Source organism: Haliotis rufescens, unplaced genomic scaffold, assembly GCF_023055435.1.
Source record: "Haliotis rufescens isolate VD_foot unplaced genomic scaffold, xgHalRufe1.0.p SCAF_35, whole genome shotgun sequence".
NCBI lineage: Eukaryota > Metazoa > Mollusca > Gastropoda > Lepetellida > Haliotidae > Haliotis > Haliotis rufescens.
This window is the reverse complement of record NW_025964057.1, coordinates 2,278,664-2,306,426: the sequence shown is the minus strand read 5'-3', so window position 1 is coordinate 2,306,426 and position 27,763 is coordinate 2,278,664. Positions and strand designations below refer to the sequence as shown.

At 39.8% G+C, this 27,763-nt stretch overlaps 1 protein-coding gene across 2 annotated transcripts; it reads right to left on the bottom strand.

Moving 5' to 3' along the window:
- Nucleotides 1-67: 67 nt before the first annotated feature.
- Nucleotides 68-27,060, bottom strand: LOC124134432 (multiple epidermal growth factor-like domains protein 10). 2 transcript variants are annotated; one of them, XM_048381113.1, is made up of 10 exons: nucleotides 26,722-27,060; nucleotides 10,476-10,619; nucleotides 8,732-8,944; nucleotides 7,981-8,178; nucleotides 6,492-6,623; nucleotides 3,965-4,108; nucleotides 2,986-3,129; nucleotides 2,559-2,696; nucleotides 871-1,000; nucleotides 68-695 (listed from the first exon to the last, which is right to left on the bottom strand). In XM_048381113.1, the coding sequence occupies exons 1-10, from the start codon at nucleotides 26,954-26,956 to the stop codon at nucleotides 386-388; spliced, it is 1,788 nt and encodes a 595-aa protein (XP_048237070.1). In that variant the 5' UTR covers nucleotides 26,957-27,060; the 3' UTR covers nucleotides 68-385. The 2 variants fall into 2 exon arrangements, with proteins under 2 accessions (XP_048237070.1, XP_048237071.1); XM_048381114.1 differs by lacking the exon at nucleotides 2,986-3,129.
- Nucleotides 27,061-27,763: the final 703 nt, after the last annotated feature.

Genomic DNA, 27,763 nt, shown 5'->3' with positions numbered 1-27,763 from the left:
ACGTCGTCGCAAGCTCCTACGTTCATACAGTTTGGCCCTCACTCTATGAAGGTTCATACTCCAATGAACTCACACAAAGTGAAGGTCAGTTCTTAATTACGTTAGGTCTTAAGTATTAATATTATCAGTTCACATCAGAGGACATTGGGTTACAGCATAGCTCTCATTGAACTTACACAATTCACATTGTAACTGTGTCTGTGTAGTGTCTGTGCGTCAATAGACACGAGGCTACAGAAATACGTAAATAATGAATTTATTTATCACAATCTTAAACCAACGAACATAGAAAAAAAAATCTTAGAGCTAACGGGCACCTGTCGCGAATATACGTTCAAGTACCAATATATCATTTTATTTAAACAGTAAGTTTGTCAATAGAGAGTCACTCAACCTTCCCGATCTCACTGTATTCACCATCCGTTCCCCGTGACGTGTTGTCAAGGGTTTCATAGGTCCCTGCTGCGATAGAGTCAGACACGTCACATGACGTCAGAACAGTGACATCAGTTTCTATATCTGTTTTGCCAGATTTAACGGTGCATGGCTCTCCTTTCATCTTGGCGTCATATGAGACGGCATTGAGACTGTCGTATGTCCTAGTTTCTGGGCAAACGTCTTCACTGACCTGCGGTCGTTCAGTTGGAACGAGTGATACAGTGGTTGGGCGCGATTCAGATGTCTTGTGTAGGCATCTGGAATGTGAGGACATTCAAAACTTGGTGTAAAGTACATGAAAGACATAGACGCATTATCAAATGACCTCATGTTGTCATTAGGTATGATCCTATTCTTTGGACCAAAAAAACACAATGCATTTTGATTTTTTTTAAATATATATCTTGGAACTATATATTGTGACTCATTTACCTGTTCCTTCTCCTCCAGATAACAGCACTGACGATGGCACCTACTACAGCACCAGCCACGAATGCAAGAACCACTGCGACAGCCAATTGGCTCACGTTATACCCGGCGGCTTGTACACACCTCGCATCTTCTGAACACATAAAGAACAAGATCACGCAATGATTCAAAACAAATATGTTTATTCATTTTAAATGTAAATTTAGCAAACGATAGAGTATAAGCTGTGTCATCAAATACAAACGTGGTCCTTCTTTTGAAATAGTTTGTGACAATTCTCAACCTTGTCTGGGATTTGTGGCATTTCATGTTTTAGGGGGTTTATGAACCTCTCGCTTGCATAGATTTAAAACATAGATTAGTGTGTGAGTAATGCATGTGTACCAGTCGCGACAATTAAAACAGATATGACTTTTTGTATTTTGTTCAGGATACAGCCATTGTGCTGATCAGTACTTCCTTATGGAGCTCCGTTATTTCATTTTATTTTGGTCTGACATGGACATGCATATGTTACTACAGATAGAGATGTTTCATTAACTGTCTTATCTTTTGCATTGAACCAATCTATGAAGACAGTCTCGAAAAGTAAGAGCTTTACAAATTGACAACAATGTGTGTGTTTGTGTGTGTGTGTGTGAGTGTGTGCTATCCCACTGAGATACAATGTCGCTGTCGTTTGGTTTGACTTGGCCAGGAGATCTATCCAAAAGACCACGGAGGGTGTTCAATAGGTTTACAGATGGGAATGATGATGAAAACATCAACAACTCTACGGATAAACGGCACCATCAGTTATAGTCGATGTCAGGGACACAAGCTTTAGTGTTTAACACACGCCTAGTATTGTTTCTGAAATGACTGGGGGCTAACACGCTTTGAATAACACACTTGTTGCAGATTGAGAATTCTCTTCTTTGTCCAAAAAGAAATTCAACTTTGTATTGAGATAAAAGTTTATAGAAAAGGCTGATTACATTTTATAATTTTCCCCAGGGTTATGCTTGTCTTCTTAGGACTAACTATTGTCAACAACACGTATTAAATAATAAGCAGCAACTGCAAGTCAAAGTGAAACTTACCTATGATTTCTAACTATGAACCATATTGCCAAAACAAATAATGTTTATATGACAACAAAATGAAGTAACTGTTACAGGAAACATTCAATATTGTGATATGAGAAATCACGGAGATTCAGAGATCGATGCATTGGCCTCTTAACATTATACATGCATAGTTCTGAAAACGAGGTGCAAAACAAAATAATGTGCAACAAAATAATGTTCTATCTTTCTAAATTAAAATGATGGTGATCCCTGTGCTTTTTACTTCGCCTCGAATTCACACCAAAGTCACTGGATACCTCGTAAACATACGAGTATTGATATTATTTTAGTTTTGTTGAATCATCATTTACGTTAGTGTACAAGAAAACAATATAGTCTTAATTTGTCAAAGCAACTACATTTCTCACTGACATATTTCCATCTATTGCAAACGTGCAGTGCACCGATGAGAATGGCTTTCAATTCCAACTGCTCTTCACAATTTGATTCCAGCGTTTAATGTTGCATTTCTTTGTTTTACAAATATCCGTTACCTATTAAACACATAATACCTTGCCATATTACCCTCAATCCACTGCCAACTCTACAGTCACTGCCTACCTGTTGACATAACATAATTACCTGTACAGTCCGCTTGTGCCCATCCTGTATCACATCCCCTGTCACAGTTCCCTGTTGCGCTACAGGAAGAGTTCCCCACACAGTGTCTGGAGGCACATGTCTTGTCACAGTTAGCTCCGTAATGATTTATATCACATGCTGTAAAGTTATCGAAGGAGCATTATGCTATCATATGCCGTGAACCTAAAATTGGAGACATGGCTGAATTTATGTCAATGTTTATCTTCATATGTTAACTCTGATCTTAGCCTTTTTTAACATGTACAAAATCTAGCCTCCCTAATTTGTTTTTTATGTCTGGAGTACTATCATTACATAGTAAGCCTCTCATAAAGGAGAATCATTACGTCCAACAGTTGCTTACAGTTGTGATACATATTTCAATGTTTCACTGTGTTCAATTTATAATGTAAACTACGGTTGTCACCTTCTCTGCAGTCTTCACTCATCCACCCTGGCTCACACCCGGCAACACATGTCCCTCGTACGTGATCACATGGCGAGTCTCCTGCACACTTCCTGTCTGTGCAATAGTTTCCGCAGCTCTGTCCATAACTTCCAGTTGAGCATGCTGTGAAATCATAATTTCATAAGTATATTATCAAGCATCTATTGCTAATAAGTGTTATGTTACTGCTTCAAACACGTACGGCTACCATAGCTCAGCATCACACCTGATTCATTATAAAGTATTCAGGCCAATTTTGAAGAAATAATTTACTATCTTTCCGAATGAAAACGATGTTGATCGGTGTTCTTTTTGCTGTTTCACTAATTCACTCCTTACCTTGTCAACATAATTTAGTTTTTCAGAATGATTTAAGTTAGTGTTTTAAGGAAACAATATATTCTTGATATGTCAATGTATCTACATTATAGCAAATAGTTACACACGTCCTCATTGGCGTAATTCCATTAATTTGAACAGTATAATAGTCGGATTTGTACCATCGACTCTGCTTAATGCAGATATTTCTATTGGATATGGAAAGGGTTTTGTCGCTGTATTCCCATTAATTAAGGACGTGTAGCGCATCGATTACATCAGCTATCAATTCCAACTGCACTTCACACTTCGATTCCAACTCTTGATGTTGTATTTCGTTGTATTACAGCTATTCAATATCTTTTCAAACATATACTACCTTGCTATATTACCGTCCAGCCACTGCCAACTCTCTACTCACAGCCAGCCTATTGACATAACAATATTGACCTGTACAGTCCGCTTGTGTCCACCCTGTTTCACATCCCACTGTCACAGTCCCCGGTTGAGCTGGAATACTATTGTAAAATAGTAACCCTCTCATAGAGGAGAGTCACAACATTCAGCAATTGGGTACAATTTCGATACATATTTCAATGTTTCACTGTGTTCAATTTATAATGTAAACTACGGTTGTCACCTTCTCTGCAGTCTTCACTCATCCACCCTGGCTCACACCCGGCAACACATGTCCCTCGTACGTGATCACATGGCGAGTCTCCCGCACACTTCCTGTCAGTACAAGCATTGCTGCATTTCTGTCCATAGCTTCCACTTGAGCATGCTGTGGAGGAATAACAATGAGTATATTACAAAGCATCTATTGCTAAGAAGTGTTATGTTTATTACTTATCTTAATTATCGCATCTTTAATGTTATCTAACTCCTCTATAAACATAAATGTAGTTTGTGCCATCGCCATGGATCGGTTAAAACAGGATAGCATCAGCGGTAATGTGTTCTAAATGGTTAGTTTTTAAATGTATGATCAAACCGTTCCCCATTGCCCTGAAAGAAAAACCGTAAGCAGGCAACATCACATCATACAATGGTTAAATTATATTTAACAGTGTTTGAACATAGCTGTCATGAACATAATACAAAAGGTATTATTTCAGTTTTTCCTGGATGAATCCCTATAGTACTTGTTCTGATTATAAGTCGGTCTCCAAGCAAGAATGCATCATTCAGAATGCATCTCAGATGTTCTTCATTTTTTGTTCTTTAAGCGACGTTCGTGACCTCGATGTTTTTTGTTTGCGATACGTTTTATGTTAAAACTCGGGCTTGCATTTGTCTTTAACGACGAAACGTGTCTCAAGAGCCTGTAAACCGATTTTGTCCAAATGTTGGTCGTGTATGTAGACTAAGAATTACATATTCAAAGGTCTCATGAAATAATTAATTTAATATGACATAACTCCATATGACATAACTTCGAACGAAATATGTCCATTACTTAAACTCCATTGCTACTTCTGGCGTGATTAAGGCAACTCCAGTTTCGGTCGGTTTCGTTATTCTTTCTCAATTTGTAACAGAGATATTAGTACTTCTGGTGCATTACAACTAAAACCCAAGTCCTATGTCTCTGGTTCACAGTGTAATAAAGGTCTTACTACTTCCGATTTTGTAGAACTCCCTTCCAGTTTCTGAAAACACTACACTAAAACTTTAACTATTCAAGTTTGTCTAAGAACGTAATTAACTCTTGTTGTAATTAGAGGACACTATGACACCAGATATCGCTGTTTACAGAACTGGACTGACCTTATTTTTGAAATATGTGAGGCGAGAAGGGGTGTGTGGCGTGGTCTTGGAGACTAGATATTTAATAAAAAATAGATATTTTACATATAAAAGTAACAATATGAGCCTTATTGTTCTTAAAGCCAACTGCGTGGTATGTTGCACATAATATACACCCCTAGTATGTCTTATTTAGACTCGAATATTTACAGGTAGAACATAGTTACGTGCGTCATTAAACATGTGCAAGATCAAGATTGTTTGCAGTGGAGTACGACAGATTTAATGGATGCTCTTTCAATAGTTCCAACCTGGTTTGTCATACATGGGTCTCACTTGTATGATCACACAATTTTAAGATTAATATATTGAGTTGTTGGGTGTTTGTGGAATAATTCATTGTCATGTTGCCATAACGTAGCTGCAGTGTTGCTGACTAATATACATTTTACTAACATATACCAATTTATCAATCACGTTTTGTTAATAGCAACGACGTGAAAATAGACCAGGACTCCTAATCCCGAGGAATCAATGTTCTGGGCAATGGAGAAGTGGTCTACAGTCTCCAGGACAGACACCACCACCGACTGCATCTCCTCACCTGTATCACACCTGTCTCCCTGCCACCCTGATCTACAGTCTCCAGGACACACACCACTAACTGAATCTCCTCACCTGTATCACACCTGTCTCCCTGCCACCCTGGTCTACAGTCTCCAGGACACACACCACTGACTGAATCTCCTCACCTGTATCACACCTGTCTCCCTGCCACCCTGGTCTACAGTCTCCAGGACACACATCACTGACTGAATCTCCTCACCTGTATCACGCCTGTCTCCCTGCCACCCTGGTCTACAGTCTCCAGGACACACACCACTGACTGAATCTCCTCACCTGTATCACACCTGTCTCCCTGCCACCCTGGTCTACAGTCTCCAGGACACACATCACTGACTGAATCTCCTCACCTGTATCACGCCTGTCTCCCTGCCACCCTGGTCTACAGTCTCCAGGACACACACCACTGACTGAATCTCCTCACCTGTATCACGCCTGTCTCCCTGCCACCCTGGTCTACAGTCTCCAGGACACACATCACTAACTGAATCTCCTCACCTGTATCACGCCTGTCTCCCTGCCATCCTGGTCTACAGTCTCCAGGACACACACCACTGACTGAATCTCCTCACCTGTATCACACCTGTCTCCCTGCCACCCTGGTCTACAGTCTCCAGGACACACACCACTGACTGAATCTCCTCACCTGTATCACACCTGTCTCCCTGCCACCCTGATCTACAGTCTCCAGGACACACACCACTGACTGCATCTCCTCACCTGTATCACACCTGTCTCCCTGCCACCCTGGTCTACAGTCTCCAGGACACACACCACTGACTGCATCTCCTCACCTGTATCACATCTCTCTCCCTGCAAGCCTGGTCTACAGTATCCTGGACACACACCACTGACTGGGTCACACGTTGCTTGGGGGCAATGGCAGAACATATTGCAGCTATCGCCGAAGGCTCCTGGGCTACAAACTTAAAATAGGATGATAGTGAATATTATTGCTTCCAATGTCTGTATTAACAATTTTATCAGTTAGCTTAACAGTACCAAATATGATATATTATCCAACATCAGAAAGAAATCAATAACGATTTTTGTTGGGTCTTTACTATTTTGTTTTACAGCTTGTTTAATTTAGATGTAGCTGGGTGTGTTGGAGGGTGTTACTGTACATTAAATTTCTATATTTAGAAAGAATGTAGGCCATCCGGTCACTAATTAGAATGTTTCAATACGAAAACGTACTATTTTTATGTAGCTATATTATATTGTCCGCTATGACGTCAAAACACGAGGGAGTTGTCTAATGTACAAAGAGAAAATGACATAACTGCGCTATGTTAAACTGTAAGCCATTTTAAATCCGCATGCGTCATGTCCGTGGTGAACATTTGCAATGGCTCACGACGAAACGTTCTATTTTATTTTCGATCCTGTGTACCTAAACAGTTCCCATAGAGCTATCGATATTGATTTAGATTATCATCTAAAATGTCCTGAAGACATAAGTTGGTAATGATAAAGTGATGAAATCAGATACGTTAAGGACAGAAAGTAAGGTTTTCTCAACACTCATATTGAAGCAGTGAAAATACAAATATTCAATTCACGATTGAAACAGTAAACCACTTCATGAAATGAATGTGTTGTGTACTGATTCACCCGCACACCAAAGAAAGTAAAAAATATGTACAACGATGTTGATGTTGACAGTAGGTTTTTCCTTGATGCAGGGATTGCATACATGCATACACGAGTCATGTAAGTTAAATAATCAGAATCAATTTGCGCCCTCTGTTTTTATATTACCGTTGATACTACGTAGAAAGGAAGAACGGTACCATCGCCGGTCACGTTCTTTTTAACATTATCCAAAATTGACGTTTGGATCAAATTTTGTACGGCATTTCGAAAACGAATATACAGTTACTGGAGACTCTTAAGGATTATCATTGGTGCTTTGATAAAAAGCAGACATCAGATACTTTTGAACTTCCTATGAAGCTATCCGTTATTCGAATAAATAATTAAATTGAGAATGAAGAATTGGCAAAATGCGCAAAAAGGCGATTTTTTTGCTGTACATTATGTTAAGATGTCACCCAGCCTACCGTTACGAATAAAACTATGAAATGTATAACCTAGAGAATGCAAATGACATCTTTTAAAGTTTGCTACAGGGTTATTCTACTTACTTACCTTTCATTGGTCCTATTTTGAGTGGTGACACTTAGGTTAACCGAAAAGCAGAAGTTTCCGACGTAAATTGGAGTAGCCATTTTTTGTTTGAAATTAACGTGTAATTATGCTATCAACAATTATCCGTACCATAAATCTCCACCTCACACAGATTTAGCATTGTGCTATGTCTGATGGTGAAGTATCTCCCTGTGCCGTCACACGTCACGTCGTACACGCTGTTGTTTGTTTTAGCTGTGTCAGAGGGGAATGTGTAGCAGGTGACGCCGGGTGTGGAGCTGTTGGAGTTACTCAGGGAGAGGACAGCAGTCCTGATCCGCTCAATATCTAAAACAGGCAATGAAATAAATGACATACTGACGAAGGGTGACAATGTGTTTCTTTAACAATGACAACTAGCATATCAAAGTGACTCAGTTCACCTATCATCTTGTTACTAAACATGTGTGAACGTCAAATAAGACCATGTGACCACATTCAGTTTACCCATGGAGATTCCGGGGTAGAATAGGTCTTCAGTAACCCATGCTTGCCGTAAAAGGTGACTATGCTTGTCGTAAAAGGCGACTAACGGGATCGGGTGGTCAGGCTCGCTGATTTGGTTGATGCATGTCATCAATCCCAATTGCGTGGATTGATGCTCATGATATTAATCACTGGATTGTCCGGTCCAGACTCGATTATTTACAGACCGCCGTCATATAGCTGGAATATTGCTGCGTGCGGCGTTAAACAACAAACCAACCAACCAACAAGCATTCAGTTTAAATGTTTAGGAAACATTTTAAGTTATGTTTGATCAGCATGAACTAACATGTTTTGTGATGCTTCAACGTAATATCCCAATAAATCAAATAACATTGTCCGAACTGATACACACATCCTGCCCGGTTGTATATCCTGACGTCGTGTATCCTGTACTGCTGTCCGAGGTCCACTGTCCACACAGCTCCACGGGAAAGAGAAGAGATGAAGCAGGAGTTGCCGAACACATACTGGTCCCGGTTCCCATCTACAACTTTGTCTGCAGTCCAGCCATGAAATGAGTATTCAGTTTGGGATGAAGTTGCTGTCTGTTTGTAGGCAATGTTTCCTTACACGAAAATAAGTACGAAGAAAAATTACTTTTAAAAATGTAATTTATTATATGGAAAAGTAAGTGTTTTAACTTCCTAGGAATGTGATCCTTTTGGATCCAACAGATCGTATTTTCAAAGATATGTCATACAAATACCAGGCCTTCACCAGTATGGGTTATATTGTCCGAAAGCTTGCATAGCTTTTCTATTGTAAGCCAACCTTTATGCATAAAAAGCAATGTTTACCTTTGTCTTTTACATAATAATTTTGGCATATTTGAAAAGGCTCACTTCATAGAAAAGAATATTTCCACCTGAAAGAGAAAACTACGGGAAATCATCAATCACAGGAAAAAAATGCTGTAATTGTTACTATACCACCCCCGACTTCAGAAGCAAGGTTAAACCCAAATAAGACTAAACAAGACAAACAAGGTCATAAATAACATCACGTCCAAGATTATGGCACTTATATAGAAACGTGCAAGCACGTGTGATCCGCTTGTACTAGTCCGAACTAATACCGATAATAATAGTGCTAGCCCCATTGAGATACCATGCCACGGATTAACATGGATACCCCACTCAGACACAGTATAATGTCTCCGAAACGACCAGGCCTAGTTTTTACCGCTCAATACCGAACGTCAGACAGGGTAACAACAAGTTGAAGTCTTTTGGTATGACGTGGATGGTGATCGAAATCCCGACATTCCGCTCTCCTGGCGGATGCTGCACCACAAGACGACAGGGGCGTACCTTGAAACTATGTGGACTGACTGTCAACCACTTGGTTACTGAACATGATTGCCTCACCAATGTCATGTGACGTAAACCACATATTGACGACCATCTTGTTGTTGAAGCCAGTGAAGTTGCGCTGGGGAGGCTTTGTTCGAAAATAGCCGGAAAGATGAAATAGTGAAGATCCATAGTTGCTCTTCAATAACGCAAGATACGAAAATATACGGAAGTTACGTTTGTAAAGGGCTATGCTAGTTTTGACTTCACTTAGTATCTTATAAATAGTATTTCCTTGCTCAATATACGAATCACATGCAAGAATGTTATGCAGAGTGTCTGGTTGATTATGTTTGGATCTTTGTATTTTCTTTTGATTTTATGTGAGGCAATATATCTTCCGGAAGACTAAATTTGGTTTTAAAAGTATGTGAGATAGCAATAGCTGATACTCGGTACTGCTCTACTTTTATTTGGATTGCAAGAATGATGTTTGTTTGCAATTTGCGACGGTACCTCTAGACACCGGTGCCGTAAAAATACCAAGATGTATGGGTGGTATCCAGAGCCCCGTTCCACAACGCGATCGTAGCGATACGACAGTCGTAAGTCTATGTTAAAGTTTGGGAGTTACGATCACCTTATCACTACAATCGCTTTGTGGAACGGGGCCCTGGAGGTCAGTATCTGTAGATTGGATTCTTCATAATTCGGGAGCGATTCAGAAGGGGGTGATAGTCTTATAACGCCAGCACCTCGTTACGTTCCTTCTTTCAAATCTAATCTTGTGACAGGAAAACTCACCTTTCTGACAGGTTTGCCCATTCCCACCAAACCATCCAGGATCACAGGCACCGTTGCAGACTCCCGTTGTCTGGTTACAGGGTGGAGTACATTGGCATGAGTAGCTACACGTGTCTCCGAACCTTCCTATCGGGCAGCTGGTACCTGAAAAATGTAGAACAAAGGTTGGAATCAGGTTAATGTTCCCGCAATGCTCTCCAAGCCCAATTATCCATCAACACGTTCAAATATAAGCATGGATCAGTCACATACTTCGCACAGTCAGATAACTTTGATACAATAGATAAAGAGTCTTTGTAAAGTAATTTTGGAGCAAATATGCTTCAGACAGATTAAGACTCAATCCAGTTTGGGCATACTTAGTAAAAATACAATTGTTGTAGTTAAACCCTTGTGTATACATAATAGATTTAGACAACTGCATCAGGACATATGCATTCTTGGCCCATGTGGATTCTAAACGAATTGATCTGCACTAGCCTTTGCATGTCATAAGAGTAAGCTAAAATGCACTAGGTAGTCATGCCCTGTGACATGACTAATTGACACTTTCAAGTTCAAGTTCAAGTTCAAGTTCAAGTTCAGAGTATCAGAGAGTACGTACGTTTCAAAGGTAACCACATTTTAAGTTATTGTTTGAAACATATTGGGAATTGAGGCAAATTGCATTATGTTATGTTCCGAACGAATGTGATACCTGCTTAAACCCACTTAGAACTCAATGCCACACTCACTTTAGACCAATTTCCGTGCGTCAATGTATGTTAAGATAAACATGTCTGATAACACATCTAGATGAAAAGAATACAACTGAATACTCTATTCAGTGTCACATATTCATTATAACGTATTATAATGTATAATGAGGAGATATGTTATCAGATAAATTAGTCAATTGCCAGCTCGTGTTATATACGTTTCATGTTCCCCTTTTTATTTCATTTTGGGTAGCTATAGTCACGGGAATATATAGTCAATACAACTTGGAATGTTAACAGTATGTCATAAGTTGTTACGTCGTGGTAACTGTATGTATTCTTGGATGTTCAATTTGTATTTGCCAACAAAAAAAACCTCGTGAAAATGTACAATTAAGATGTGATAATATTATCATATCACACACAAGGTTTATTGCGACCTTAGTGTCTCTGCTGTTGTTGAGTTTATGCCGTGTAGTGATGCTATTCATACGTACCCCCATGACTAATATGAATGCGAGTAGCTGGATGTTAACACATTTCTTGCGTTTGTCGTTCCTCAACACCTACACGTTTTGAATTAAATGAACGGTTGCTAATATAATAGTGTTAATTATTGACACAACTATATTTTAACTATGATTCTAATTACTAGTATTTAACAAAACATAAATACATCCAGAATCTGGAGAAACTATTCGGATAATTGCTATCATTATCAAAAGAATGTAATTTAGCAATATCTAGCTAAATGGTGTTATTGGCCCGCCTGATTAATCTACCTTAACTTATAGATCTAATCTTAATGTAATTCCAGGCATATCCAAGTAGTCTATGTACATCGTGTATTCCCTTTCGTCCACATGGACACATAGGCGCATACTCATCTGTTCATACACAAGCATATTCAAGTTTACATAATCACTCTAAGTTATAATCATGATATAATGATACATTCGGTGACTCCGCAATAATTATCACCCTTCATTTTAAGATACGCAACAACCACAACCATAAGACGTGGCCTTGTTGCCAAACAATTTTTTCTCCTTGTTATCGTCTTTTTTTGTTTCTCAAGTGACGTCATGTTTATGACGTCATATATATTACGTCATTTCAAAAACACTCACTTCGCTATCTTTATCCGCTACAGTACACGAGTATACACCTACATAAAAATTACCCACCCTCCCTTCCCTCGCTCTTGTCGCACCTTCATGTACATAGCAGCAAAATGTAAAAACCTTATAATGTTGTTGTTGTTGTTGCTGATTATCGCTTTATATCAATAAATACCGTTAGGTGTGGAAAGGTTTGGACGGGCGCTGGACCGATAAGGTTTCGCTCGTATGCCTGCTTGACAGTGGGAGCCCGTTCCAGCCCTCATGCTTCCGTGGGTGGACACAAATGCATATAGCTCGTCTGCTGTACAGTAGAGAGCACATGGTTTTCGCTGCTGCTGCTCGGAGTTATCTCCCTTTGCTCGGTCTAGCGCCCGTCTCCGCCTTCCACACCTGGCCTTTTATTTACAAACATTCTCTTCTGTTCCGTTCCATAGTCCATACGAGGTCGGCCGATAACAGTCTAATATACTGAAAATCAGTGTCTAACAGTGATGTAGCTAAGGCATTTTATAAGTTTTGGCAACTTTGGCAATTTCGAAGCAATTTTGCGAGAGCACTAGGCCTAGCCAAGCGGGATCAGTAGCCATATCTGTGCGTATAGACCTCTGCAGCTTGGCACCTTTTCCACAAATTAAAAGAGTTGGATTTGGCCGAAATATGTTCGAATTGTTACCTTGTTTTGTTTTGTCACTGTGTGTACATCTGACTGCACTTCTTAACGTTATGACAGGACATGCCGACTGTCAACAACGTCTGACCGTGGCCATCACGTTTCATAGACAAGGGTTAGAGTAACTTCCCTTTGACGAAGGGCAGTTACTCTAGCGGACAGAACGATGGAAATGCAAGTAAAAACGGTTGTTGTTTTGGGTATATGTTGTTTCGTCAGTGTATAAGAACAGATTTCAGTTGGAACAAATTGGCTACTGTCACTGTCCGACTGACACATCACTAACCCTGTGGCGTAATAAATATTTTTGCAAGCATTCCAGGAAAACTCGCAATGTTTTGGTAATGTTTGTGAGAGATGGAAAGTGATTTTCAAGCACAGAATTAAAGAATGACATTATATGATAGAGAGGTTATTACGCGAGTGTGTTTGGGGATGGTTAATATCCTGTATTAGGAATAAACACTATGTATTAAGCGAGCCTTGGCAATAACTCGCGTGATAACCTCTACAACTCTTGCATATAACAATTGTAACAACACGTGAAGGGATATTTGAATGTCATACAAGGCGCCATTTAAGTCTCGTCGACCCAGGAAATTATTTCCAAGCAGAAATATTAATCAAGAATTGTAAATAAGTGTCATCTCCGACGTTTTATCATTTTACAGGATAATAAATGTATAATTCTGACATACTTGGCTTAAAACAGTTTTCGAACAGTCGAAAACGAATTAACCTTCATATATCGCCATCTGTCACGCATTTACTGCCAACTGCATACTTTAAGCAGAAAAAACAGCAAATTTACAAAGGGGCGAATGATTGATATGTTATAGGCCGATACTTTCAGTCACGCACAACAGTCAACATGTTAACCTTCCCAAGGCAATATTACCAACTAAATCCTGACAGATACATCTGTAATATAACTGATATCTGTGAAGCGGATGTACCCCAGATTTTACTTTTGTAACTCAATAAATGCAGAAACTTAATTTAGGTAATTTCTGTTAAATAAATAATTACTAATAACAACTTTCACAGAATTCTTATTAATCAACCCATGAAGATCTGCTGAGTAGTTTACTTTAGTAACCTATACTTGTCGTAAGACTACGACTAGAGGGATCGGGTGGTCAGACTCGTTGACTTGGTTGATGCATGTCATTGCTTAGGTCGTTGCTGATCATATCACTCACTGGATTGTCGGCTCACCGCGGCCGTTCCCGGCATAATTCTTAGTGGCATAGACAAGGGGTGTGTGTCTGTACCATTACACAAGGTATGGCTAGTTGTTCAGGTGGATGCAACCAGGCGTTAATGCTTAGTCTACCTTAGAACGAACACAATTAGTTTGTGAAAAGTTAAAAATGTTAATCAATAGTAATAATGATACTGGACTAAAGTTTGGAGGCATGAATCCAATCCCAGCAAAAAGGATCTGGGAACGAGTGATACTTCCATGCGGGCTCTATGGATGTTATGTCTGGGGACTATTAACCCTCACAGAATACGATATGCTGGTAGTTATTAAACGTTATTACAGTAGAAAATACAGGGCCTTCCAAAATGTACATCAGGTACTGTTGCTGTGGACAACATGGGCTTGATATCTCTCCAATCCTTTATTGACAAACAGTCACTGCTACTACTTGGAAAACTATGCCGGTCCAGTTACAGCTATGTTTTTAAAAAGGTATTCATTACTCGCCTTGGGCAGTTTAGATACGAAAAAGCGTTGGATAACTTCAGAATCGATGTGCTTTGTCACCTGTATATAACATGCTTAGACTTGTCAAAAAATACAATCTCTATGCAGTAATAGAAGATTATCTAATTAAATGTAGCTTCCCAAGTAAAAAGGCATGGTCTGATATTGTTAAGGAAAGGATTATTTTTGCAGACCAGGAAGCTGTATGCTCTAAGCTGCTATCTAGACTTAACTTAATAGATATGTTTCACTACGTAATGATAAAGAACACAGACTCTGGCTGCTTGCACTTGAACGTCCTGAACAGTTCCCAAACCTGTCTCATTTTGTACGGCTGGGATGCCTAAATATAGAATCTAGGGAATGTCGATGTAGAATTGTAGGTCATGATATTATTAAGCATGTCTTTTTGTATTGTACATTGAATATGAATGACAGAAATGAACTATGTGATAGATGTCTCTACATTTGCAAGACTATGTAGTGAGGACGATGATATAATCCTGTCTGTACTACTTGGCGGTATGCCTGATTGTGTTAGCTTTTTTTCTCAAAGTCTGTGGGGTGACCGTATGGTTATTGTGTCAAGATACTGTAGGACATGGCTGTATCTGTTACAAAACAGTTATAAGAATACTTGATTGTCATGCATTTTGTAGTTATCATTTCTCATAATATTGTTAAATTGTACTACTGTACAGCTCTGTAATTATACATAATATCATATATGATATGTATCTTCAATATCTGGAGGAAATAGAGAATATCAATACTGTCGCTGAGGAGGAGATAGCCACGCCCAATGTGTCAGCCTGGCTAGTGACAAGGATAAGTCGGGTGTTATCCAGGTCAGTTGGAATCAGGAGTCGTTGTATAGGGCTCAGAAAAAAAGATAATTCTTTGAAATCAATATAATCTAAAGTGTCTGAATTCTGGGAATTTTATGTTCATTGAGGTGTTCTAATGAGAAGGCATCCTCCGAGGCTTTCTCCAATGTCATTATTAACGTTGAAGGGCCGTTACCTAAGACTGCTCAGGGCAATCAGTACTTGATAATGGTAATGTGCGTTGGTGTGGGGTTCCCAGAGGCTTTCCAATTACATAAGGTCATTGTGGCTGTAGTGACTAAGGCTCTGAATAAGTACTTTACTATATGGCTACTTAATGAAATTCAGTGAGATCAGGACGAATTTCATGTCTAGATTATTTCAAAAGGTCGTGAGTCTCACGGAAATGTAGAACTTTTCTATCAGAGTTTGAAAAGTATGTAGAGATGTTGTTGTTTGGAGCATGAGAGGGACTGGGATGTAGGAACTCCTTATGTGTTGGTCGCTGCTAGGAATGCTAGATAGGAATCTCTAGGTTTTTACCCATTTGAGTTGGTCTATGGTCATACTCAAAACGGCCCTTTGAAGTTGGTAAAGAACAACTGGTTACACGATAATCCGCCTGAGACTTTGCTTGGCTATGTGGCTAAATAAAGTATAGGTTCTGGTAAGCTACCAATTTTCCTGAGCAACCCTTGTTTACTGCTAAGCATAAAGGTTCACTTTGAAAAGAAGGCTCGTGCTCTATATTTCAAAGCCGATGACCAAGTGTTACTCTATCTGCCCATCCAAACGTCCTCCGTCAAAGCTAAGTATTTTGGGCCTCACACAGTTCAGTTCAATGATGTAGTGTTTGATATCAGAACACTAGATGGAGGCAGGAAAGAGATATAATGCCACGCTAATTTCCTGAAGGCGTATCGAGCTAGAGTGCTACGCAGCCAGTCATTCAAAGAAAATGATGGTTATGGTCACCAAAGTCCTGGCTGACTTGGAGAAAGAGCTTAAGCATCTTCCAAGTCAACAAAGAGAAGCATTGCAGACAGTGATCATTGATCACGTGGGCTACTCTCCAGACGCTCCTGGTATTCCAACAACATGGTGTTAGACGAGGACGGGGGCCAAGGCCAGTTTAGCAGCATCCCTACCTTCTCAGCCCGCACAAGAGAAACTTGCTAAAGGACAGGGAGTAATGACGCCCAGGAACAGCAAGTGGAGGTCCCCCTGCCTGATGGTGCCCGAGCCTGGGAATCAGTTCCGTGTCAGTGCCGACCTGAGACAGGTGAATGTTAACGTGAGAGACGACTCGCATCCACTGCCACTCATAGACAATTGCACAGACAGTAAAATAGTCGTCTCTTACGACAAGCAAAGTCGCCTTTTTACGGCAATCATGGGTTGCTGAAGTCCTATTGTGACACGGTCGGAGAGGGAAGAGTCGCGCCAAGACAGCTAATGTGGAAGCCACCATGAACTTTCCGAAACCAAGGGGGGAAAAAAGTCTCGTCACGGTCTAGTGATCACACCACTTCTCTCTGCCTCAGTTGTCTGGCTTCCGTAGGTCGTTGTTGTCCAGTGCCTTCACCTTCATTATTAGAGTTGGTGACCCGTAAGTGTTATCCTTGCATACTATACTGAACCGCAAAAGAAACGTCACCATGTATAGCTATATGAGAAACCTTATTTGTCCAAACACTAAACATACTTTGAGACAAATTTTAGAGATGAAATTTGGCAAAATTGTTCATCAAGGTGGTGTCAGAATGGGTCCTCGGTGTGGCCTGTGACAGTGGAGGTGTCAATCGACGACACATGGTGTACGCACTCATGTGTCACTGGTGGAGCCTGTATATGGTCGTTACGTGGACCTGAAATGCATTGGCTAAATGCCGGGCGGTTTGTCCAGCTTGTAATCGTCCAAGGGCTTGGTGTCGCTGATTTCTTGTCAATCTTGGCATGTGGTAGCAATTCAATAACAAATGAATATTATCCGATCTGGGTGGATATGTATAGGGCACGAAATTGGGGAACGCATGTGCATTTCAATTTGCAAGGAACTCAAGTGCATAGGGGTTACCATGGCCGTTGCCGTGAATCGTTTCGGCGATCGGTTTTATTGTCATCTGCTTTGTAATCATCAAATTTCGTTTTTTCCTGACAAGGTTTGTTAAAGTTTAGAAACTTTGACAAACATTTCGGAGATATTTAAATGACAACTTTTCATGCAATGTTACTTGAGGTGACGTTTCTTTTGCGGTTCAGTATGTAAAGGTTTGTGTGCAAAATAACGGTACTGTGTCTGACACATTTGAAAGCAAAATTGGCGTTAAGCATGGAGACATTTTAAGTCCTTTTTTGTTCACCTTTATCAATGAATTCGCTCAACAAATTCAGCAGAACTGTTCTGATGGCATCCAACTTCACCCGGAAACTATACAGTTATTTCTTCTTTTGTTTGCCGATGATGTAGTAATGATTTCAAGCACAATACCTGGACTACAAAATAAATTAATCAGCTGGAATGTTATTGCAAAGAATGGAATTTATCTGTCAACAAGAATAAGACAAAAGCTTTTGTTTTGGAAAATGGTGGTACACTAGCTTGAAGAGAGAAATGGTTTTATCAACGACACTCATTAGATGTTGTTGTATCGTTCTATAAGTACTTCGGTGTATATTTTACAAATTTATTGTCATGGAAGTTGCATACTAACACAGCTGCAGTACAAGCTAAGAAGATCCTAATTTGAATTCTTCAACATATGAAAGTTCTTGGAAATGTATCCTATATTACATTCTTTAAGATTTTCGATACAAAAATGAACCCAATTTTGTTATAAGGAGTAGAGGTTTAGGGATTAGAAATGATTGATGTTATAGAAAAAGTACATTTATATGCATGCAAAAGATTGGTGTGAAACCTTGAACGTCTAATCTAATTATGTTTGCAAAGTTAAAGATGATAAAATACTAGATTAAATTAGTTAAAATGACTCAACAAGATATCCAAAGAAATGTTATAACATGTTATTACTCTATGATCAACAAGGACACAATAACTGGGCATCTTCTGTTTAGAATCAGGTTTATTCATGTGGTTATGGTAATATATGGACAGAACAGGATACGTATATACTAGATCATTTCAGAGATGCTTGCACTCAGACCTGGAAGATATGTACATTCAAAATTGGCATTTTTCCTTATCAGTATCAAAGAAACTATGAAGTTATTCCCTCTTTAAAAACAGCTTCTGTGGAGAGTAATACTTATTCGATGTGACACTAAAAACATTTCGAAATGCACTTGCAACATTCAGATGTGGTTCACGCGAACGGGTTTATCAAGACGGGGCCTGTGGTGTCTTATTCAAATTATAGTCGGTTGTATCGTTGTTGAAGTTGTATCGCTGTCAGTCTTGCCGCATAGTTTATGTGAAAATCAAAATCGATCAACATCATATCATCTGCTGTGTCATTCATTTAATATGTTTTGGTGAACAACATTATATAAGAGAGAGAGGGAGAGAGTGAGAGAGAGAGAAAGAGAGTGAGAGAGATAGCGAGAGATAGAATGAGAAGGCGAGAGAGAGAGGGAGAGAGAGTGTGTGAGGGAGAGAGAGGTTGAGAGAGAGAGAAAGAGAGGGAGAGAGAGAGAGAAAGGGAGGGAGAGGGAGAGAGAGGGAGAGAAAGAGAGTGAGAAAGAGAGGGAGCGAGAGAGTTGAAGTTGAGGGAGAGAGAGAGAAAGAGAGGGAGCAAGAGAGAGTTGAAGTTGTGAGAGAGAGCAAGAGAGAGAGAAAGAGGGGAGAGAGAGCGAGAGAAAAAAGAGAGGGAGCGCGAGAGAGAGAGAGAGAGAGGGAGAGAGAAAGAGAGGGAGAGAGAATGAGAGAGAGAGAGAAAGAAAGAGAGAGAGAAAGAGAGGGAGAGAGAGAGAAAGAGAGGGAGAGAGAGAAAGAGAGGGAGGGAGAGAGAGTGAGAGAGAGGTAGAGAGAGAAAGAAAGAGAGGGAGAGAGAGAGAAAGAGGGAGAGAGAAAGAGAGGGAGCGAAAGAGAGTTGAAGTTGAGAGAGAGAGAAAGATAGGGAGAGAGAGAGCGAGAGAAAAAAGAGAGGGAGCGCTAGAGAGAGAGAGAGAAAGAGAGGGAGAGAGAATGAGAGAGAGAGAGAAAGAAAGAGAGAGAGAAAGAGAGGGAGAGAGAGAAAGAGAGGGAGAGAGAGAGAGTGAGAGAGAGTGAGAGAGAGGTAGAGAGAGAAAGAAAGAGAGGGAGAGAGAGAGAAAGAGGGAGAGAGAAAGAGAGGGAGCGAAAGAGAGTTGAAGTTGAGAGAGAGAGAAAGATAGGGAGAGAGAGAGCGAGAGAGAGAAAGAGGGGGAGAGAGAGAGCTGTGTTAACCTTGCATGCATGTTTGTCCAGCGTTACTGTAAATAACGTAGTTTTTGTTGTTGATATCTGAAACAAATTAATATTATTTTCCAAGGATTATTTTACATAGTATCATGTTCACTGCCCACAAGAAAGAAACCTGTGGTTATTACCTACCCAGTATGAGTTGTATCCACCACCCTGACACAGCCGCAGTAAGTATCAGCTACCTCACACCCGCCATGTTATCGAACCAGGAAGTTTTAACACTAAAATGATTTGTGGACAAGAACGAAGGGGCCTTTACAGTTATATCGTAGTGTGACTATAACCTACCCAGTATGAGTTGTATCCGCCATCCTGACACAGCCACAGTTAGCGTCAGCCACCTCACACCCGCCATGTTTGTGAACCAGGAAGTTTAACACTAGAATGATTTGTTGACAAGACTGAAAGAGCTTTTGGTCTGAATTTCACTTAAAATGCGTACATGCATAAATGGCATCTATTCAAAGCTACATCATTCAATACAAATTGAACGAGCATCAGAAACCTTTACGATTATTGTTATCATTTTTCATATCGTTTATTTATGGCCAACAATATCCTACACACTCATGTCGATATGGGCGTATGGTCTATGGAGATAGGTTTGTCTTGTAGTTAAGGGTATTGTATCTGTTTGCGACACATCATTAATGTTTAATCGTCCAGACTGCGATAGTGCTTATGTCAATATCAAATGCACACCCAGGTCAGATATTGCCTTTGGATAACTGAGAGAGTTGCTCTGATAACGTAATTCACATCAGCAAGAGAAGAAAATGATCAAATTTGTGATTGGGTGTGTGTTTTTCACCTGCCACTGTCACAGTCTGAAGGTACACAGGAAGAAATGGTGAGAAAACAAAAGAAATAGGCATGTGGCTATAGACTGTCACAAATATTCAAGCTATATCACGGTGATCTTAAAATAATCAAGTCTAGACCAGATCAATCAGTTGTTGATAGCACGTGCAACACACATAATAACCACCCGATCCTCATTGTATTCCGTTCTTAAAACAAAGATGATGTACTGCAGCTGGGAACCAATTGGGTCCTGGGTCGCAATGGAGTAAGAATAATAATTCTTTGAATGAATGTGTTTATAAGTTCAAAGTATAATTTCAGGAAATGACGTTTCATTTCCATATGTGTTAGATTGAGGGGAGTTCAGACAGCATAATGTATTCATCGTTATATGCTAAAGCAGTTAAACATAGGTAAATGAAACCCACTACCTTTGTTATAGACGATGTAGTGCACAAAACCTTGTGAAAATATATTTAACATGTGATAGGATCTTCAACGTTTATTGCCTTTTTCCTCTTCTTGAAATGTCTCAAGCTCATGAGTGTCTTGGCTCTTGTTGAGTTCATGCCATGTGGGGATGCTATTCATACATTGTCCCCACGACTAACATGCATGTGTAAGCTGGATGTTAACACATTTCATGTTCGGGTCTCCTCAACGATTGAGAAACAACATTCGTAAATAAAATTTACACACATCCACACCTTTTGAATTAAATAAACGTTTCCTAACTAAATAGTCTTAAGTATTGATAATATTATGTTTTCGACAGATCTATTGCTATTGCATACAACAATTGTAACAACACTTGAACGAATATTTAGACCAAAAAGAAAGTCTGAAATCAGAAAATATTTCGCAGTTTTGTCCGACACCTTTTATTTGGCGATATTTAATTAAAAATTACTATTTAATCAGGAAAACCTAGTTTATAAATATATTTTCTGAACAGTGCAATTGTCAATCATACAAGTGTCTAAAATGTGTTCGAGCAATTAAAATAGGAAAATATAGCAGAAAAACAGAATATGTGTTTCACTAAGTATATCTAGAACTATTGATACTCACATTGATGAGACCCGTGAAGATTTCGGGGTAGAAAAGGTCTTCAGCAACCCATGCTTGCTGTAAAAGGTGACTATGCTTGTCGTAAAAGGCGACTAACGAGATCGGAGGGTCAGGCTCGCTGACTTGGTTGATGCATGTCATCGATCCCAATTGCGTGGATCGATGCTCATGATATTAATCACTGGATTGTCTGGTCCAGACTCGATTATTTACAGACCGCCGTCATATAGCTGGAATATTGCTGAGTACGGCGTTAAACAACCAACCAATCAACCAACCACATTGATGAACGACATGGTCTGGTCTGTCTACCGGCCTTTTTAAAAAACCCATATATATTTATATATGTTTTAATACACATGCAACCTCGAAATCCTGTCATTATGGAGCAAGAGTTGTGTATGCATTGGCACCCGAGATGGAATGAGTACGAAATTGACCTTCTGCGCCAATCAACTTTACCTCACTTTACGTACTTTGCTCTTGTTTCTTATTTATGAATGATTATTGCGTAATTAATTTACAAACCATTTAATACCAACTGTATACTGTACACAGAAAAACAGCAAATTTACAATATAAGTAATGGGGCGAATGATTGATATGTTATAGGTCGATACTTTCAGTCACGCACTACAGTTAACAGGTTAACGTTACCAAGGCAATATTACCAACTAAATCTTAAAAGATACATCAGTAATCTATGAAGTGGATTTACACCAGTGTTTACTTTTGTCACTCAATAAATGCAAGAACTTAATTGAGGTCATTTCTGTTAAAAAAATAAAAACAAATAATAACAACTTTCACAGAATTCTTATTAATCACTTAATCGTCTTATGAAACTTGATGTCTTTGTACCTGTGGATGAACCAACAGATTGGGTCAGCCCGTTAGTGATAGTACCAAAGAAATCAGGGGAAATTAGAATTTGTATTGACCCTAAGCGCTTAAATGAGGCACTTCGTTGTGAGAATTTTAAGATGCCTACGATCGAGGAAGTCTTTTGTACATGTGACTTGTCTGCTGGAGTTTTGCATCTTAAACTTGATCACGAATCCAGTTTGCTGTGTACTTTTGGAACTCCGTTTGGACGGTACAGATGGACTAGACTACCATTCGGACCATCCCCTGAAATCTTCCCGAAACCCTCAAACCAAGCTTTGGAAGGACCACCAGGTGTCAAATTTATTGTGGATGACACGGTTGACCATGACAAGAATCTGGAATGCCTTATGCAGCGTTGTCAGAAATTTGGTATCAAGAAGGAGAAACTGAAGTTGTGCAAAAAGGAGGTTACCTTTCTTGGTCACATCTTCACTGATCAAGGACTTAAGTGTGACCCACAGCAAATAAAGGCTGTGTTGGAAATGCCAGCACCACAGAATGTTGAGGACATTCAATGCTTCGCAGTTCGTCAACTACCTTGCAAGATATTTACCTCGTCTGTCAGGAGTAATGCAACCACTTCGACAATTAACACATACTGACGTGGACTGGACATGAAGTGGAAACAATGGTCAGGGAAGCTCCAGAATTGGCATACTACAATGAAGAAGTAGAACTGATACTGCAGTGTGATGCTAGTTCCACTGGACTAGGTGATGTGCTGTTACAACAAGACAACCAAATTGCATACGCTAGCTGTGCCCTAACACCGTCTGAGTCCAGCTAAGCACTGATTAATATTGAAAAGGAAATGCTGTCTGACTTCAAAAGTTCCATACATACACAATTGGTCGGAAAGTTACACTGAAAAACAATCAAATCTCTGGAGGCAATAACCAGCAAACCCTTAAATTGTGCTCCCACATGACTACAGTCCATCATTCTGGCTATGAAGCAGTATGACGCCACTATCAAGTACAAGAAAGGTGCAGATGTTGTCTTCGCAGACACATTGTCAAGAGCGCATTTGCCAAGCACAGAGTGAAAGATTGAAAAGCCTTTCAGACAGGTGAACATGGCACAGGTTTGCCGATAACGGATGACAGGATCAAGCAGATCTGAGAAGAGACTGAAAAAGACGAAACTCAAATAAGTTTTGTTAAGTGGGTTGCCAGAGGAGAGATACTCTTTGCCGATGGAGTTATACCCATACTTCAACTGTAGAGACGAGATCACAAAACAAAATGGTCTCATATACAGGGGAGAAAGGCTGGTCATACCTTACAACCTAAGAACTACAATTTAAACCAGGATCCATCCTCTCTCCAAGGGATTGAAGGTTGTTTACGGCGTGCAAGAGTTGTATTGGCCGCACAAGTCTGACGACATTAAACAGTACATCAGAAAATGATGATCAAGAACTTATGGACACTAAAGTCCTGGCTGACTTGGTCGAGGAGCTAAAGCATCTTCCAAGTCAACAAAGAGAAGCATTGCAGACTATGATCACTGATCACGTTGGCTGCTTTCCAGATGCCCCTGATACTGCCAACAGCATAGTGTAAGTGAGTGAGTGAGTATGGTTCTACGCCGCTTTTAGCAATATTCCAGCAATATCACGGTGGGGGAACACCAGAAATAGGCTTTACACATTGTACCCATGTCGGGAATCGAACCCGGGTCTTCGGTGTGACGAGCGAATGCTTGAACCACTAGGCTATCGGGACAACAGCCCCCCACCCTGGTACATTTGCAGTTGTAAAATTAGTGATGCAGTTCCGACAGATCAGAGACATAGGTGTCTCACTACACATACGTGATTCATGATGTATACTTATTATATTGTCCACCCATGTCACAAAAACTGGATTGATCATTGCTATTATTCAGGACAACGTAGCTGCTTAACAAAAGGTGGAGCTGTTAAGCTGAAATTAGAGGGAGGACCAAGAAGTGCAATTGCTGTTTTCTTCACTGAAATTTGAACGGGATGATTGTGGGGTGTATTTGCTAAAGCTTCTGTTTTAGTGGAGGTATTATAAAATATATATATTATCTAATCAAGAAAACAGTGAGATTGGAGATTAAAAGGGTATTTAGGTGAAATTAGTCGTTTCATAACCTTTACATGAATTTGACCCCACTGCAATAATGTTCTCAGAACAAGAGGAGCACAAGAATACCAGCAGCTACATGCTTCTTTTAACATTGTGATATTTCCACAAAATGTATAATTTCGTTGTGCCCTACTTGAAACGTATTGCCCCAGGTATTAATTTAGTTATAATACAAACGTACCACATTTGTGCACCAAAATTAATTTAGGTATAATACAAACGTACCACATTTGTGTACCACAAAATGTAGACTTTTCAAGGCCGACATCATCCTATTTACGAACTTGCAATTGCTTCACGTTAACAGGGCCTCAGTAAGGTAACCTGCCAGAACATCCACGAAGTGCAGCAAGCTACGTCTATAGTTACTAAATGATATATGGTATATCAAACTTGTTATAAAATACAAATGATTAGATGTTTAAAATGTTACCCTATCTATAGTTAAATGCTTCCTTATTTGGATTTCGATACCATTAGGTATTAGTAACTCTACTTGAAAGAGTAACTCGTCCCGTGACTACTTACCCAGAGTGTGGTGTATCCAACGACCTGACACAGCCGCCATGAAAACCAACCACCCTTCTCCCGCCATGTTGACTAACCAGGAAGTAAAGCTCGCACGTATGTTAGAGTAGGCGTGAATCGAAAGTTCCTATTGACATGTACAGGAAAGTAGTGTTCATGTCGTACATTTGTTACCAAGAGGATATAGTTTACATGTAAATGCTGGTGCGCTCGCCTTCATTACAAATCCATCTGAAAATACCACCAACACTTTCATGATAACTAGGCTGGAATTGAAACATAATTATAATTTTGCCCAGCTTTTCAATAAAGATTTCATCAAGGAAGACTTGGTTAAGTCATTCAAGGAATGTTAAGGTAGACAATAAGAGGAATTTACTGAAGATGACACGGAGCTTCATAACATGATACGTAAATCTATCCAATACTTTGAGTTTTCATATTTTACACACTGACACTTTTAAAATTAGGTTGGTTGATCTTGTGGCCAGGCTAAGTGACTTGTATGATCGCGTGATGTTGTATTCCGACGCGTGGAAGATTGGTCACAATGGCAATCACTAAGTTGTCTGGTCAAGACTCAATTGTTTGCAGGGTGCCGCCATACGGTTGAAGTATTGCCAAGTGTTACTTCAGGCAACTAGCAGACACAAGTATGCTTTCAGGACAAAGTGTGTGAATGGTGGGTGCTATCCATAGACCAGGAGATGCTTACCCTTTTCGCGAACAGGTGTTATCACACATTTTTCGTCACTAATGATGGGCAGTTAAAGTTGCATGAATCAGGTACATATTCGCTGAAAGGAACCTGGTCAAATGAGGTGAGGTGTGGTGAGGTGAATTTTAACGTCACGTTCAAGATTATTTCACTCATAAATGAAGTGCATGAATTAGTCCGGACTTATGTCTTGATAGTGCAATCTCATTTAGATACCATGCAGCACTTTGTAAGTTTGACTCACACATTGTAGAACCTCCGAGTCGGGCAGTCCTTACTTTACCCCTAACACTGAGCCCCAGACAGCGAAACAGCAAGTGTAATCTTTTAATGTCTTTGGTATGACACAACTCGGGAATCGAACCATCGACCCCTTCCCCTCTTCAGACACAGAGGCGGTTTGTTCAACAGATGGTAGTAATCAAATTATATTACATGCATTTTGTCTTAGCCTTTGCTGTAAGACATCGTTATTGATTCACTGCAAACCATCATCTTCTACAACTTTACTCCCCTTTAAGCAAGCCATTAACTGTAATACCGTCGTGCTCAGTGTTGTTTACAATGATTGTCTTGGCTAAAACTCTCGTGCAAGAATAATGCAAAATGAGGTAGTGACATTACAGTAATCGACCTAAAGATACAATGTATATCAAATAAGGAGGCATGATGTGTCACTCACCAATTATAACCTGTATCCAGAAAGCCGATGTGACCACGGTGACAGTCAGTATCCACACACCCGACATGTTTGACAACCAGGAAATTGTTTCCGCTTGACTGTATAGCTGGGACACCTGATGTTGCTCACTGTCAAAATAAACATGGACATCTATGAGCTGGGGGCTGCTTACATACAATGTAAATATCTGAAATGCATGTCTGTCTTTGTCCTGTATCCGTACTTTGATACGCATGATACGCGTTTTCCATCACATAAGAACCTGCAGGACATATTTGTGCCTTCCACACAGCTCAGGTGGAGTCAACTTTCCTTGGACACACTTGTCTCACTGGTTATAGCAAGGTTGATACAGTAATGTCCTGCTTCACGACCTGTTTCTGTGGTCTAGTAGAGCGTCAGCCTTAGAGCGGGAGGTCGGCGGTTTGATCAAGTGGCCTCGTCATACCAAGATTAATAATTAAGATGGTACTTGTTGTTACCCTGCCTGGCGCTTGCATTACAGTCCCAAAACAAGGACAGGTATACTTATTGTAATTGTAATTGTGTTATGTTTAGATAGTATTTTTGAATGTTGTGTGAGTTATATGCTGTCGCCTTGCTTTGAAGTTAAAGCATTGTTAATTTAATATTTTTGTTTGTGCAATGATAATACCATCCATGTCATTATATGCAGTTCATCTCGTAGTATCTCAACCCTAACGCCTTTACTTTACCACTCACCACTGGTATATTTATTTGTATCCTTTGCCATGTGCTCGTACGGCAGTTTGTTTACACTTCCGGTGGTCTCGCTCTCAGTGCATCTCTTAAATTGTAATAATGTTTGTTTATCACTCTTGTCAGGCCAATTGACCTTGTTTTAGTATTATTCTCCCATAGACGTGTTATCGTTAACCAACATCCATGTAGATAAATTTCTTATATACTCCCATGATATCTTTCACTACCGGGCATGTGCAGTGTTAAGGAACGTCACATGTGTATTTATGTAAATTCCTTTCAGCCTCCATCTTGCCGTTTAACCATCGTTCTGTCAAGT

What these genes read in the sequence shown, in the direction of transcription:
- LOC124134432 (XM_048381113.1), bottom strand. Translation starts at nt 26,956, where the DNA reads ATGCGTATCAAAGTACGGATACAGGACAAAGACAGACATGCATTTCAG. An exon ending in CTGGATACAGGTTATAATTG is followed by an intron (nt 10,620 to 26,721) that starts GTGAGTGACACA and finishes TACATTTTTCAG; the next exon opens with GTACCAGCTGCCCGATAGGA. An exon ending in ATCTGGAGGAGAAGGAACAG is followed by an intron (nt 696 to 870) that starts GTAAATGAGTCA and finishes CTCACATTCCAG; the next exon opens with ATGCCTACACAAGACATCTG.